This window comes from Alligator mississippiensis, chromosome 4 (assembly GCF_030867095.1).
Source record: "Alligator mississippiensis isolate rAllMis1 chromosome 4, rAllMis1, whole genome shotgun sequence".
NCBI classification, from domain to species: Eukaryota; Metazoa; Chordata; order Crocodylia; family Alligatoridae; genus Alligator; species Alligator mississippiensis.
This window is the reverse complement of record NC_081827.1, coordinates 91,008,571-91,023,667: the sequence shown is the minus strand read 5'-3', so window position 1 is coordinate 91,023,667 and position 15,097 is coordinate 91,008,571. Positions and strand designations below refer to the sequence as shown.

Sequence of the window (15,097 nt, the reverse complement as noted above, 5' to 3'; positions counted from 1 at the left end):
TTTTCCCTTTCAGTTAATTGCTTTAGCGGAAAAGTTGCCAGGTTTTAATTTTGCAGTCTGATCTGCACCAGTTGAATGTCGTGTAGATCCAGTGCTCTCTGAAGCTGGTAGATCTCTGTATGGGTGCCAGGATGGATCTGATCAGAAGAGCCAGGACCAAGGCCTAGCCAGGGGGATATAACTTCCATTTTTAGCTATATATAGTGTTGCAGAGCTCATTTTTGTAGACCCTCTGCTGCCGCCTTGTGGCCATTTTATTTAACTTCATTCGATGAAATCAGTTGCACCATGACAGCCTTTAACATTTTCAAAGCTCCGCATAAACATTGGGACCCTGTAAGCCAAGTTCAGGCTAACCTTCCATTAATTTCATACAGAAATACATACAAACAGCCCTAAAGGTCCAATGTAAAGGCAGAAGGCATTATATATCCAGTCTACTTTATGAATTTCAAATTTGGAACTAAACATGAATATTCAATATCTCCTGACTTTTCCTATGCCCTAACTCAGTGGTGTGCAGTCTTTTTCATATTAGGCCCCTTTCATTCTTGCTTGTATTTAGGAATGACATCCTGCTTGTTTAGGAATATGCAAAACATGGAGGTTACCTCGTCTTATTGTCAGGGTATCCCCTTGGCTACCCCCAGCTTAAAAGCTCATATTTTAAGACTCAGAGACAGATGTACTTGAATGATTCAGAGAATTATAAGTGGATTGGCTTTTTTCATTACTTTTTCTTCTACATTACAATGTTACATCATCAGGAGAAAAGTGTCATCACATCAGGCACATCTTGCAACACAGTGTACTAACTTTTTGAGAGTGTAACACAGTTGAGTTCTAGGGGTGGCTGTGACACCCCCCATGGCCCTGTAACCCTTGCCCTGCTCTGCCTCTAGGGTATCCTCCCCTCTATCTCACCTGCTATGCCTTGATGTAATTATTGGATCAAAAGGGAGGCTGCCTTGGGAGTCCTAGAGTGAGACTTTATCCACTAGCCAGCAGGTCCTTCCTGAACACCACTGGCTTTGACCCTGCTCTTGAGTTCTCTGTCCATCTGTGCCCCAGGGCACCTATAAGCCTTAAGGGTTAATTATATGGCTCCATCTGCCCCTACACTGCATCCCATGAATCCCAGATGTCACTGTACCATCACTGTCCTGTTGGAGTTTCAGCCTTCTTAGCCTTCACCTCTTTTCTCTAGCTGAGCCTTCTAGCCCAGGCCCATTGTATTGGACCTAGCTTCTAGGCACCAGCTGTAGTCTTGCCCTCTTGGGCATCGGGCCCTTGGCCCCTATCTCCACCCCGCTCAGGCATTGGGCCCCTGGCTCTGCCCTGCTCTGGGTGCTGTGGCCCCATGCTCTGCCCTGCTTTGGGCTCTGTGCTGGCTCTGCCTTGAGCCTGCCCCCAGCAGGGTTCAAGGTGACTACATGTCTCTAGGGCACTAATGGGATTGCCAGAGACTACCCCTCACACTCCCAACCCAAACCACCAGTATGAACTGTAACCAAAAGATAAGCCCCCTGGCTATAACACAAACTTTCCATTCTGCACCCACCAACATCAACAAAGGAGGAAAACAGCACACAGCCCCACACCAGGGTAGGCAAACAAACTTCCAGGGCAGTCTTCACTAGGTACCAGCATAATCCCCAGCTTTGAGTTATATCCCTAAAGCTCCCACAGTCTCCCTGGTAATCACAAGGCAGTTCAGCAGCCCATCAGACACTCCCTTGCAGGGCTCCTAGCCAGGACTTCTTTTCCCTGCAGCCTGTAGGGTCAGCCTGCTTCATGCTGTATTCTCCGTGTTGGCACTCTGGAGCTGTAGCCCTCCTCCTGAGATGATGTTTCTTCAGCAGTCTCCAGGATCTTACTGCTGGCTACATTCAGGGCCTGGGCTTATATTCAGTCTAGCCCAGACCGCTCCCTAGTCATATGGCTCCTGATTGACTCTGGTTACACCTGCTGCCTGCTTCTCCCACCACCTGCGGTTCTTAAAGTAGCAGCAGCACCAAGCCCCATGCTACAGACTATCATGGTATTATGAACTAGCTCCTAATTGTATTTCGACATCAATGGCGGCCATGAGCTCACATCATCTTTGTAGTTGTATATACTCCTATGTCTCATGAGGAACCAAACTATAAACACATGTGTACCTGATTTACCAGCCAGCACACCTTCCTTGATTAGCATCCCTAGTCCTTTCTGCCTCAAGTACTACCAAGTTGAGCTAAAGATTGCATTCTATTATTCCATATACACAGAACCATGCTTTGGCACCCTTTGTTAGTTCTTCTGTGCAGAGTAACCACCACAAGCCACAGAGCATGATATGTGAGTACGAAGTCCAGAGAAGCTACATGGGTGGGAGCTGGGAAGCAGGGGTATTGGTGTGTTTTACAGAGATATGTAAGAAGACCTTATCAGTGCAGAGAGAGCCGAAAAGGCTTCAGAATGTGCTGTTTTATTTATGACTTCACAAAACTTAGCCCCAAGCATGTTCAGGTTTGTCTAAATGTCTTGTGAACTGCCTCCCACAAGCTGGACACAATTCCCCTAAGAATCAGACCATGTGCAGACTGTAAATAGGAGTCGAACATATAGCTGAGTGGTTCCTAATGTTTTTGGATTTGGGGCACCCCTTGATAGATTCAAAGCACCCCTAAGAAAATGCCAGCTCTTTGTTTTCACTTACATTTTGACTACAAAACAATAATAGAGCAATTCTTCAGAAAGACCACAACTGGTCACAGTGTTTTTGACACTATGGTATCCTGCATGAAATCTCTGGCTGATCATGTGATCGTGTATCACATATCACCCCATAACACCCTTGAAAGGATAGGATCTCAAGGAACCCCAGGTTGCTGTGTCACCCTGGTTGAGAATCATTGATGTGGCTGCTCACAAAAAGGGACTTGTTTGACTTCCATCAAAATCAGCACTGAATGAAAGTTGCTGCCATTTGACTGCTGTTTTGTGAAATGAGCTGGTAGCTCTTAGCCTAATTCATTTGCCCACACTACACAAAAACACCTTCAGCTTTGACAGATGTTTGCTTCCTTGTTGTCAATTCAGCAGAGAGCATGAGAAGTGATCAGACCACGGAGACTGAGTGTCCCTGTAATCTCATTCTGTGAGGTACATTAGAAAGTGGGAGCCTGGTTTTGTGACAATCCATTTATGTGCCTTCCCTAAGCATGTGGAAATTAAAAAAAAAAAGTTCAACTAAAATTAGAGTGGGATTGCCAACAGCATTATCAGAGGAACTAGAAGATGGTGAGGTCAGAAGTGAATTGGCGTCTGTATTATCAGCTCTTCCAGATGGGTTCTGAATGAGAAACCCACCTCTCTGTTGCCTTTATCAGAGCCCATGCACTCCTTTTTAATGCTGCTCATTAAACTCTGGACTGGAGACTTCCCTCTTCACTTCATGCTGTCATGTAAATACACAGGAGAGAGATTCCTTTGACATGTCAAAGAGAGGGTCTCCTTTCTCTCTGGACTATTAACACAATTTGGACAGAGTACGGTGTAAGGAGAACAAAGAAGGAGGAAGAAAAAAAGAATGCAGGTGACTTTGAAATTAAGCAAATTGATAAAGACCTGGTGAATATAACAACCATAAAAGGAGTAGAAGAGAAACTGCCTCAGGTTTTAAAGGACTCAGACACTTCCTTTTGTATGTAGCTTTTGTCTATATTATTTTTAATTTGGAGCTATTATTGCCAATGCATTTTTTTCCTTGGTTCAAAGCTACTATCCTTCAATTCTGCAAGAGTCTGGTGATTATCCCTACCTCTGGAATAAGCTAAGAAAGAATCTTGACTTAAATCCAACCGCAAATTCCAAACTGCAGAATTTAAAAAAAATCAGTGTATTACTTTACAAAAGAAAAGAGGAGGACAGCTTTAGAAAACCGAGTAAACCCCTCTTGATGCTCAAAGTGATCCAAATGTTGTGGAACTCTGGATTCTGGAATGATGACAGATCTACTGACCAACCTGCTGCTAATTTTCTCCCTGGAGTGGCTGGTGAGGGGTGAAAAGGTTGTACTTTATTTGAATACTGTGTAACCTCTTAAAGAATGGCTGATTCAGAGCCCACTGAAGTCAAAGAGAACCTTTACATTATCTTCAGTGAATTTTGGATCAGTCCTAGCATGAAAACTAATTTGCTTTCACTGGCTCTGCTCCATTTCTTACCTACTCTAATCCCTCTAACTTCGCTGCTAGAAATGATAGTTTCAAGTCAGATTTTTCCCCAGCCAATATTTGTGGGTTGTTCTCAGAAAAGTGTTCTTTTGCCTTAAAATCTGTCCAGAGATGTATTCATCTGCTGTTTTATATCCCCTGTCTGCAGTAGGGATTCCCAACCCTCCAAGTGACTTAGATTGACATGGTCAGAGAAGCGGTATCCCAAATAAAACAATATGGTTCATGCTATTAATTCTAAAAGCCAAGTAAGATATTCCTTTGTAACCCCATGGGCACATGAGAGTGATGATTTGAAATAAACTGATTACCTATTTGTAGTTATTCAACCAAATGTCAACTAATTGGACATAGCAGCTGGCCAAAGTCCAATACGAAATGAGGCAGCAAAAAGAACAGCCCAATGATATTGTCATATGTGTTATTTTAATGTTTCATAACAGCAGGTTTTTAATAGGAAAAACCGTGTCAACAGGTAATCTGCTATATAAACTTATAACAATGTATATTAAGTATTATTTTCCTGTTGTGGTGCCTACTTCTGCAAATTCTTACCCGTTGGAATAGTGGTTAATTATAAAATTAGTTCATTTGGCTCCATGTAGATTAATTAGATAAGTAAAGATTATTCATGTGAATAGCATACAACCAGGAAAAGCCATGAGTATATGTACAATAGAAATATTATTCAATAGAGATATTTTTTAGAATAAACTTGCATGACTTATATGTTGTAGGCTGTGCCCCAAATTTTTATGGATATGGCACCAGATTCCTTTGATGATGGGTATGATGGATGCAGAAACCAGGTGGTGGAAGACTTGAAACAAGGAAACTATTTCCAAAAAGAACTGGGTGCTCATGAGAACTACTCAAGCATTTGGGAAAAAGCCGAAGAGGCTTGGGCAATGATGTCAACCAGTTTGCTCAAAGAGATGCAGGAGAATCACTCTATAGCCCTCATTGCTTATACCATGAATTCTCCACTACACTCTGACTTGAACCAGGCTATATCCAGAGCTGGGAAATCTCCAGGGCACTACAGACACAACTTCCCCTTCAAATATTTGCACTTCTACCTGACTACAGCAATTCAACTGGTAAGGAGGTGGGGAAGTGGCACAACAACAAACAAGTGCTATCAGGTATACAGGGGGGTAAAAGGCCTGCATTTTGAGGCTAAACTTGGCAGTACAGTGCGATTTGGCCGCTTTGCCTCCTCCTCTCTCCTTTGGAAGGAAGCCAAGAAATTTGGGACCGAAACAATGTTCATCATAAAGACTTGCCTGGGAGCACCTGTGCAGCAGTTCTCCCACTATGCATCTGAGAGGGAGGTCCTTATCCCCCCCTATGAAGTATTCAGAGTCAGGAAAGTCAACTGGACACAGAGAGGCAACTGGCTGCGTCTGGACTCTTTGGGGAATTACAGCAAGTACAACTGCGAACTCCTGAAAGGTATTGTCTATTGGAATTCTCATAGTGTAGACCCAAAGCAGAAGGATCTAGGCATGTCCTTTGGTTGGGCATATACTTTTTTGTTCTTGGGCTACAGTAAAATGTGGTGGTGGTGGTGATGCTGGAGAACCAATTATTCATTTTGTTTTGTACAGGTTAGATTGGTAAACTGCTGGCAAAGAAGCCAAGGCCTAAACAAGCTTTTCTTTTCAGGCATCCCAATATTGTTAGGAATGGTGCACATTAAGCAGAAATAGCAACAATGGGAAACTTTTTTGTTTTTAAGAATTGTTCAGTATGAACAAAAATGATAGTCTCATTTATGCAGGTTAATCTAATTAGGATTGAGCAGTTGTGGATTCTCACTCAGTTAAGGCAGAGCTGTCCAACAGGGCCACCTCCAGCCTGTGAGGGGTTAACATAGGGGTGGGCAAAATATGGCCTGTGGGGCACATCTGGCCCGTGAGGCCATTCTATCTGGCCTGCGGGGCCCGTAAAAAATTTAGAAAATTAATATTGATCTGTCCTTGGTTCCTGTCAAAAATGACAGAAACTGGGACAGTAGGACCCAGGGGAAGCCCGGCAGGCTCCCGCAACAGCAGGGCCTGCCTGGCCCTGCCTGGGACTATGTGAGTGTACCACGCTGGAAACTCAGATAAGGGAGGGTGGGGGGAACCTAGGGCAGGGAAGGAGCCTGGGGAAAAGCTGAGCCCAGGGAAAAGCAACCCCTCGCCCTATCTGTGGCTGATGCTCCCTGCTGCAGCTGCTTGCAGCTGACGCAGGGCTGTCCTGAGCAGGCACAGCCCCATTTGGGTGGTGAGTGGCTGCAGTGTGGGGCGCTGGGCATGGGGTGGGGGAGTGGCTGCTTTCCCCCGCCTACACTCAGCACCAGCTTGTAACCCGCCCCCGCTGCCAGCCTGGGCTCTGTGCCAGCTCTGGCCTTGCCCATTGGGCCTGCACCATGGCAGCAGCAGCTGTGGCCCCACCGTTTGCCGTGCTGGGCAGTGTTTGCTGCTGCTGCCCACCTGGAGCTCATGTGCTGGACAACCCAGAGGTGATGGTGGCAAACTGCCCAGTGCGGCAAGTGGGGGGGCCACAGCTGCTGCCGCAGTGTAGCCCTGACGGGCGAGCCCGGAGCAGGTGCAGGGCCCAGGATGGCACCGGGGGCGGGTTACAAGCTGGTGCTGAGCATGGGGGGGAAGCAGCCCCACCCTCACCCCGTGCCTGGTGCCCTGCGCTGCAGCCACTCGCAGCCCACAAGGGGCTGCCTGTGCCTGCTCAGGACAGCCTTGTGCGGGCTGCAAGTGGCTGCAGCAGGGAGCACTGGCCATGGAGCGGGGGAGGGGCTGCTTTTCCCCACACAGCACCATCTCATTACCTGCCGGCGAGCAGGGGGTCAGGGCTGCAAGCTGCCCCCTACCTGTACCGCGGGGCTGGAGGAGCACTGGGAGTGAGCAGGTGAATGGGGCCCACACTGGTGTCCCGGGGCCAGCACCACCGGGGCCCAGAGCAGGGCGGCAGGAGTACAGGGTCCCAGCCAGCAGGGGCTCTATGGAGCCGGGCCAGCTCCCCACTCTCCCTGCCAGTGCAGCCCAGCCCAGCTCCACAGACCCCTGCCAGCCCAGCCCCACTCTGGGCCCCATCAGTGGTGGCCCTGAGACATTGGTCCCAAGACATTGGGATGTTGGTCCCAAGATGGTGACCAGGGGGCGGGGCACCTGTCAAGGGACGGGGCTACCCATGCAGCCCTTGACAGCTTGCCAAAACTGGGTAAGCGGCCGTCTGCCTGAAATAATTGCCTACCCCTGATCTAGGGGCAGGTATCCTGGGGGGCTATGTGGCATGCAGCCCAAATGGCATGTGGCCCATGCGGTACGTGGCCTCTGGTTCCCAGAAGCTGGATAGCCCTGAGTTAAGGTTACCTCCACTGGTGAGGCTGATTTTGATTTCCATTGTAACTAAAGAAAACATGCTTTGACATCTCTGGGTTAAGATTCATACGCAAATAGAATGCATTCCAGAATGTTAGTACAATTGAATAAGTAGGATTTGGGATATATTTACTTTACTATGGCTTTATCAGAGGTGAAAAGGGATATCTTAGCCAACCTAGAATCCTGCACAGAAGGTGGAGTTTATTAACTTCACTGGGATGTAAAGGAGATAGACATGATTTTGTACAGAGGTCTCTGTGATACATCTTTAAAACAGGCAAATTTAATCTGATTTATGCATTGTATATGCTGTATGCTACGTTTTAAAATAACCAAAACTGAGGAAATGGAAAATTTGGACTACATGCATTTGATTCTGGGCAAAAGGTTTTCTGGATGTGATTACCCCATTTTTTTTTCATTTATGCATTAAAAATATTTTATAAGGAAATGGTTGTCCTAAGCAAGGGCTGCCAGAAATGAAATGCAACAGAACTCTGCCCTGTCAATGAAACTCTAAAGATCTTCCTGTTTGATTCTTTTATAGCGTCAAGTAACAAGAACTGTGTCAGCGCACCATGGGTCACTGTTTTTCTTTCTTGTGTGATCACTGATTCCTTATACTTGGCCAGACAATGGCTTTTTCCCTGATTCCAGATGGATTCATATGCTGAGTGAGCAAGAGTGAAGAATGGAGCAGAGAGAATGACAAGCTAGCGATAGAGCAATAGATATTACTGATGTAATGAAGTGCCAAACACCTTTTGTAACTTCAGCTGCAATTCTCACTGACTAGTTGAATCAGGGTGTGCACTGTTCAAACTCTCCAAGAACTCATGTACTATGTCATCATCAAACCAGGTCCATGTGTATATACATTGCAAGTACAAGGATAATTGATCTGTGCATGTACTAAAGAGCATAACTGTGACTCCAGTCAGTCTCAGCCCTTTTTTGTAAGGCATTCAGTATGAATATAAACTGACTGAACAAAACTCAAGTCCTAACAGACTGTGTAGTAGCATTTCCTTTGAAAGTCTTAGTAGGATTTTTTTGTGTTTGCAGTAATAGTACCTTCTGGTGGCCAATAATAAAAGACCTGAAAATTACATATATGTTAAATAAAAATTGTAGAGCCAACTGACTTGTATTATTTAATAGATTTCATAGATTTCATAGACATTAGGGCTGGAAGGGACCTCGGAAGATCATCGAGTCCAGCCCCCTGCCCAAAGGGCAGGAAGTCAGCTGGGGTCATAGGATCCCAGCAAGATAAGCATCCCATTTACTCTTGAAGGTGTTCAATGCAGGTGCTTGAACCACCTCTGATGGCAGGCTGTTCCAGACTTTGGGGGCTCGGACAGTAAAGAAATTCTTCTTTATGTCCAGCCTGAAACAGTCTTGCAGTAGTTTATAACCGTTCGACCTCATCATCCCTTGGGGCGCTCTAGTGACCAAACGTTCCCCCAGATACTGGTGGTCATCCCTGATAAACTTATAGGTGGCCATCAGATCACCCCTGAGCCTGCGCTTTTCCAGGCTAAAGAGCCCCAGGGCTCTCAGCCTGTCGTCGTAAGGTCTCTTTTCCTGACTCTGATAATGCGCGTGGCTCTTCTCTGGACTCTCTCAAGCTTCTCCACATCCTTTTTGAAATGTGGAGCCCAAAACTGGATGCAGTACTCCAGCTGCGGCCTCACCAAGGCCGAGTACAAGGGGAGAATGACGTTCCGGGATTTGCTTGAGAAGCATCTATGGATGCAAGCCAGCGTTTTGGTCCCTTTACTAGCGGCAGCATCGCACTGCAGGCTCATGTTCATCTTGTGGTCAATGATGACCCCCAAGGCTCTTTCTTCCATAGTGCTAGCCAGTGTAGCACTGCCGAGCCTATAAGGATGCTGCAGGTTTTTCCTCCCAAGGTGGAACACCTTGTATTTTTCGGTGTTAAACACCATCAGGTTCTCGTCCGCCCATTTGCTGAGCCTGTCCAGGTCAGCCTGGATCACCCCCCTGTCTTCTGGTATGGATGCTTTTCCCCAAAGTTTGGTGTCATCGGTGAACTTGGCCAGTCTACTTCTGACTCCAATGTCCACATCATTAATGAAGATGTTGAACAATACAGGTCTAAGGTCACCGGGCATCATGATGATTGACTTCCGTCAATTACTACCCTCTGGGTCTGACCATGGAGCCAATTTCCCAGCCAGCAGATCGTGGTGGACCCAAGGCCACAATTAGCCAGTTTTGCCAAGAGGTGATCATGGGATACCAGATCGAAGGCTTTTTTGAAGTCAAGATATATGACCTCAATCTCTTCTCCCTTGTCTAGGTGATAGGTCACCTGGTCGTAGAAGGAAATGAGATTGGTCAAGCAAGACCTACCCGCAACAAACCCGTGCTGGCTGTCCCTCAGGATGTTGGCATCGGCCAGTCCATTAAGGATGGCCTCTTTAATAAACTTTTCTAAGATCTTCCCCGGGATAGAAGTCAGGCTGATGGGCCTATAGTTTGCCGGATCCACTTTCCTCCCTTATCTTAGTGTGTGTGTGTGTGTGTCGGAGAGGGGTGTGATACTATTAAAACTAACTGTCCCTTCTATTTTATTGCTTTGACTTTCAGTGTGTGATACCAGTGATCATAATTCATGTCACATACTGAAATAAGAATACTATTTAAATATATGCTTTCCTAATTTTTAAAAGTTAATTTAGCATAGCTCTGAGGCATCAAAGCAATAACTATGAAGTTCTTTAATCCCAAAACAACTACAGCGTGTGAACAGTAATGAAAATTTCCCACTCCACTTGATTATGTCTGTCTTAGAGGGGCCATATCTTAGACATGAGGTTGTTGTTTAGCCTCTGGCTCATTGAGGCTTTGGTCTGAGCTCAGTCTATTAACAAGATGACCAAATATGATTGTATTGTTTTACACTGAAGACATCTAGCCACTAAAAATTGAACTGAAACTCAGTAATGCATTTATACAGACTACCAAATAGCCACTTTGTTTCTTTTACACCCTGGCCACTATGTTATTTACTTAATTATGCAGCAATATCCTTCCTGATTCCTGCAACCCATTTGCAATATATTTTTATAGTGCATCACAGCTTTTCTCCAGCATGGCAATTGAGATTTTCTTTAAATGTCTCACTGATCCAGTCTTCGTTCAGTTCATTTACTATTAGCCTTTTAGGAGCTCTGCACCATCTGAAATTTATGCTCATGTAAAATTATATTTGTGCATCCTAGCTGATGTATTTTTCTATTAACCTGCTCAGTACAATTTTCCCCAACTAGGAATTGATGAACCCAGACTCTGGTGCCAGGGGAATGTCTACACAGTAGATCCCAAACCAGACTCTGGCCTGAGTTAGCTATTCTGCTGCTCAGCAATGTTGGATGCCGGTACACACCATGGGGTTTAATCCTTATTAAATTAAATAGGTTTATACAATTTAAACTTGTTTATTTTAGAGCGTTGCATCATTGTGTTTGCACACACTTGGTTTTCGAACAAATTAAGCTCAGTCTCTGGCCAGCATGGCAGGAAAGTGGGGTGGTCCAGCGCTGCCCCCCCTGGGCCAGGGTCTCCTACCCCATGCCCTGCCACGCAGCTGTGGGAACAGGGAGCTGGCAAATGGTACATGAAAACAAAAAAAGTGGAAGCAATTTGAAAGCAGAAGCAATTCAAAGTGGTGAACTATAGAAAAGCCGCAGCTCCATCTGGTGGATAAAGAGGCTCATTACATGTTTTTGAGTGCCTTTGTGTTTGCATGCAACCAGTCCATGGATGCAATGCTTTAATTCGTGGTGAGCCAAACTAAACTACATCCGAGGAATCTTACTTTAATGCACTAGAAAGACTTTTCAAGTGTCTGCAAAACCTGCCTGTGCAAACAGTCACGCTGTTGCAGTGCAAGAAAGGGCAAAAAATGTGGTGTGTACAAAGGCCCATTATGATTTAGGTACTTCTAAGAAGGCTCAGAAATAGGCATTTATTAGATGCCCAGGGAACTTTCAGATGTAATGATAAAACATTTAAAAAGGGCTGAGGGACAGGCTGCTGAGCTGTGTGTCAGATAAGCCAATGTAGTTGCAGTATCTGTCCACTCCTTTACTTGTACAAATAGACTAGTGCTGTAACTTTAAAAATAAATTAAATTGATTTAAAGTCACAGTGGCTTAGGAACAGACAGAAAAAAAACAGCTACATTGGCTCAGTGTTTCTTGAAGTAAACCAATATAATTGTTTCATCTGTCCACCTCCAAATTTAGGCGTCCAGGAAACGTAGGTGCCTCCAGGATTAGAAAGTTGACCAAAAATTATGAAGACCTATAGGTGCCTTAACTGAGTTAGTTGCCCAAGTCCTTCTGTCAATTTACGTCTAAGTCACATAGCCACGGTAGCACAGAAAAACTGATAGATGCACAAAATCATTCTTCACTTTACTGCACATTACGATCTCAAATCACAACGTTCCTCTGCTCCAAAACGATAAAACACCTGCAAATCCAATCAGTGCTCAGTTTCCCTAAGAATACCCCTATCACAACTAATTTAAAATCAAGGAACTCTAGTTGCCCAACTCACAAAAGCAGACAAGTCAAACTGAACTAACACTATTGAAATAATCAAATAGGCTTAGCCAGACTGTTAACACATACTTAATAAAGATACAATTTCAACAGTAAACAGTTTGACACTCATGTTACCTTTTGAGTTAGTTTCCTATTAATTTTTATTTATTCAGATTTTGCATTAACAAAACAACCGGGCTTGACTTTCACTCTTTAATACAATGTTCAAATCTGGATGCTAAATGTGACAGTGGAAATTATTGGGGAAGCAGAAATTATCTCTTGTTCCTTTGCATAACTTTCCTGGTTGTAAGAATAGAAAGGAAAGAAATGGATCTCTACCATGTGAGCATTTGCCTGATGGATCACTGCACCTTCTCAGGCACCAGTGAGATACAGACCTCAACCAGTTTAACAATGCATTGGAATAATTCACAAGATGGTTTTAGTACCCTGACAGCTTCTTCCAGATAGTCTGCTGCTATTTTCAGGCTGTTCTTAGTAGTTTGTCCCTGAAGAATAGCTTGTATGAAGCCAGGCAGTGAGAAACTGGTTGACGGATTGAGTGGTCCAGTCTGCTGAGCGGTACTCCTTGAAGGGATGCTGCCATTGTCAGTAGTTGGTAGTATTTTCGTGAGGTCATTGTGATTTATAAGGTCAGCAACTTGGAGGGATAAGGCAGGGGAAGTCACCAACTGATGAATAGCAGACTCTATTGAGTCTGAGAGATTGCCATGTTTCAGCAGCACTGCAATGAATGGACCACATATACCTCCTAAAACTCCTTTATAATTTTCATACAGGTCCTTTACAACTGCAATCTTCTCCTGCAGAGAGGTGATGGGGCCAGCAATTTTAGCATACAACTGTTGGCCGATGTGATGCTTAACATCTTTGGCTTCTGTTTCTACAACAGTTTGCATCTCTTTCAGAGAGCTGACCAAGAGCTGAAGGTTCTCTTTAAGGCTAAGGCTTTCTGTCACTGAAATGATGGGGAAGTGGGTACCAAGGTGCTGATTGAGGATTCTGAATATTGTGTTGGTTGAAGAGACATATAAATACACATAATCATACAGAGTCTGGCTGGCTTTGATCAGTCTTTCCTCATCTGTCTCTGAACCCAAGAAGGACAACATTTCCAGGAAGGAGACTGCACACTGAAAACCAAACCAAAAAACAAACAAATTTACAGGTGAGGAAAATCAGAGATACTTGTATCCTGCGCTGTAATAGAATATTTCATACTTATTTAAAAAGACAACTGGAACGAGAAAAGAATTTCTCTTAAACAGCACACTGGCGTAATCCTTTACATTTTGCATGCCTCCTTCTGTGGGGTAAATTCAGGTCTGGTGTAAGCAGATGCCTTTCGCTGATATGATGCTTATGCTAGGCTTGAACTTGACCCTTTACATATAAGCAAAAATATAGCATTTAAGTATAAGAATAAGTGTAACAGGGCAGCTCTGTGGCCTTGGCAGTGGTGGTGGTGGAAGGGGCCGCTGGAGTTGCCAGGGCCAGCCACCAGCTATGGTGACCATTATTTTTGCATCCCATTTAAAGGCAGGACCTTTGAAATACTTAAGTAATATTTGAAATATTTAGGTATTTTTTTTAAATGTAGGTAATTGATAGATATTAATATTTAGGTAATATTTGAAATATTCAGGTAATACTTCATAGATTTAATAGATTTTTAGGATTGGAAGTGTAGATCATCGAGTAGATCATCGAGTCCGACCCCCTGCCCTGGGCAGAAAAGAGCGCTAGAGTCAGATGACCTCAGCTAGGTGCTTGTCTAGTCTCCTCTTAAAGACCTCCAAGGTAGGGGAAAGCACCACCTCCCTTGGAAGCCCATTCCAGATTTTGGCAACCCTCACCATAAAGAATTTTTTCCTAATGTTTAATCTAAATCTGCTCTCCATCATTTTATGGCTATTGTTCCTAGTAAGCCAAGGGGTGCCCTGGTAAACAGTGTATCCCTTATTCCTTGCTGTGCCCCCCAAATGAATTTGTAGGCGGCCACAAGATCCCCTCTCAGCCTTTTTTTTGCGGAGGCTGAAGAGATTCAGGTCCCTCAATCTCTCCTTGAAGGGTCTTACTTGTGGACCCATATGAGTAGCCCTCCTTTGGACCATCTCAAGATTATCCACACCCCTCTTGAAGTCTGGTGCCCAGAACTGGATGCAGTACTCCAGCTGTGGCCTTACCAATGCTGCACAGAGGGGAGGTATCACCTCCTTAGACCTGGTCGTGATGCACCTTCTAATGCATGAAAGAGTGCGATTGGCTTTACTTATCACTTCATTACATTGACGACTCATGTTCATTTTGGAGTTGACTATGACTCTGAAATCCCTTTCTGCTGCTGTGCTGCTTAGGAAGTCACCTCCCAGTCTGTAGGTGTGTTGGTGATTCTTTCTCCCTAGATGCAGCCCCTTGGGCAGGCTGCAGGCCAGTTGCCCCAGCCTGCTAGCTGCCTGGCACGCTGCACCTCAGTGCCATGTGCCTGCCTGGCCCGTGCCATCCAGGGAAGCAGGGTGCTGCAGCCTGCTGCAGGGTGCTGTAGGCTCCAGCCAGGCCTGCCAGCATCCAGGCCCAGCTGCAGGCTGCTTCTGGATGCCAGAGCCAGCTCCACCTGCCCACAGCCCACCTCCATCAGTCTGCCTTAAGCCTGCAGGTGCTGTGGGGCATTGCCTTAGCTGTGTGGCTGTCACTGTCACGTGCACGAAGGTGTGATTTTGTGAATCTGGGAGTATAGGCCAAACACATCTTCTTTCTTCCCCTGCAGGACTTTCAGAAGAGCAGAGATAGAAGCAGAAAATGAAGATTAAAAACAACAGAAGATAGAAGATAGAAAATAGAAGATTATAGACATAAGATTAGACACAGTATAAAATTAGAAGGG

The 15,097-nt window shown here is 45.0% G+C and overlaps 1 protein-coding gene across 1 annotated transcript; it reads left to right on the top strand.

Moving 5' to 3' along the window:
- Window positions 1–3,402: 3,402 nt before the first annotated feature.
- Window positions 3,403–8,749, top strand: ART4 (ADP-ribosyltransferase 4 (inactive) (Dombrock blood group)). The gene is made up of 3 exons (XM_019480807.2): window positions 3,403–4,055; window positions 4,958–5,675; window positions 8,157–8,749. The coding sequence occupies exons 1-3, from the start codon at window positions 3,987–3,989 to the stop codon at window positions 8,258–8,260; spliced, it is 891 nt and encodes a 296-aa protein (XP_019336352.1). The 5' UTR covers window positions 3,403–3,986; the 3' UTR covers window positions 8,261–8,749.
- Window positions 8,750–15,097: the final 6,348 nt, after the last annotated feature.

Bases quoted from the DNA above. Each gene is read 5' to 3' on its own strand.
- ART4 (XM_019480807.2), top strand. From the start codon at position 3,987: ATGATGACAGATCTACTGACCAACCTGCTGCTAATTTTCTCCCTGGAG. The intron at 4,056-4,957 runs GTTGTACTTTAT...TATATGTTGTAG, and splicing joins GGCTGGTGAGGGGTGAAAAG to GCTGTGCCCCAAATTTTTAT. The intron at 5,676-8,156 runs GTATTGTCTATT...ATTCTTTTATAG, and splicing joins CAACTGCGAACTCCTGAAAG to CGTCAAGTAACAAGAACTGT.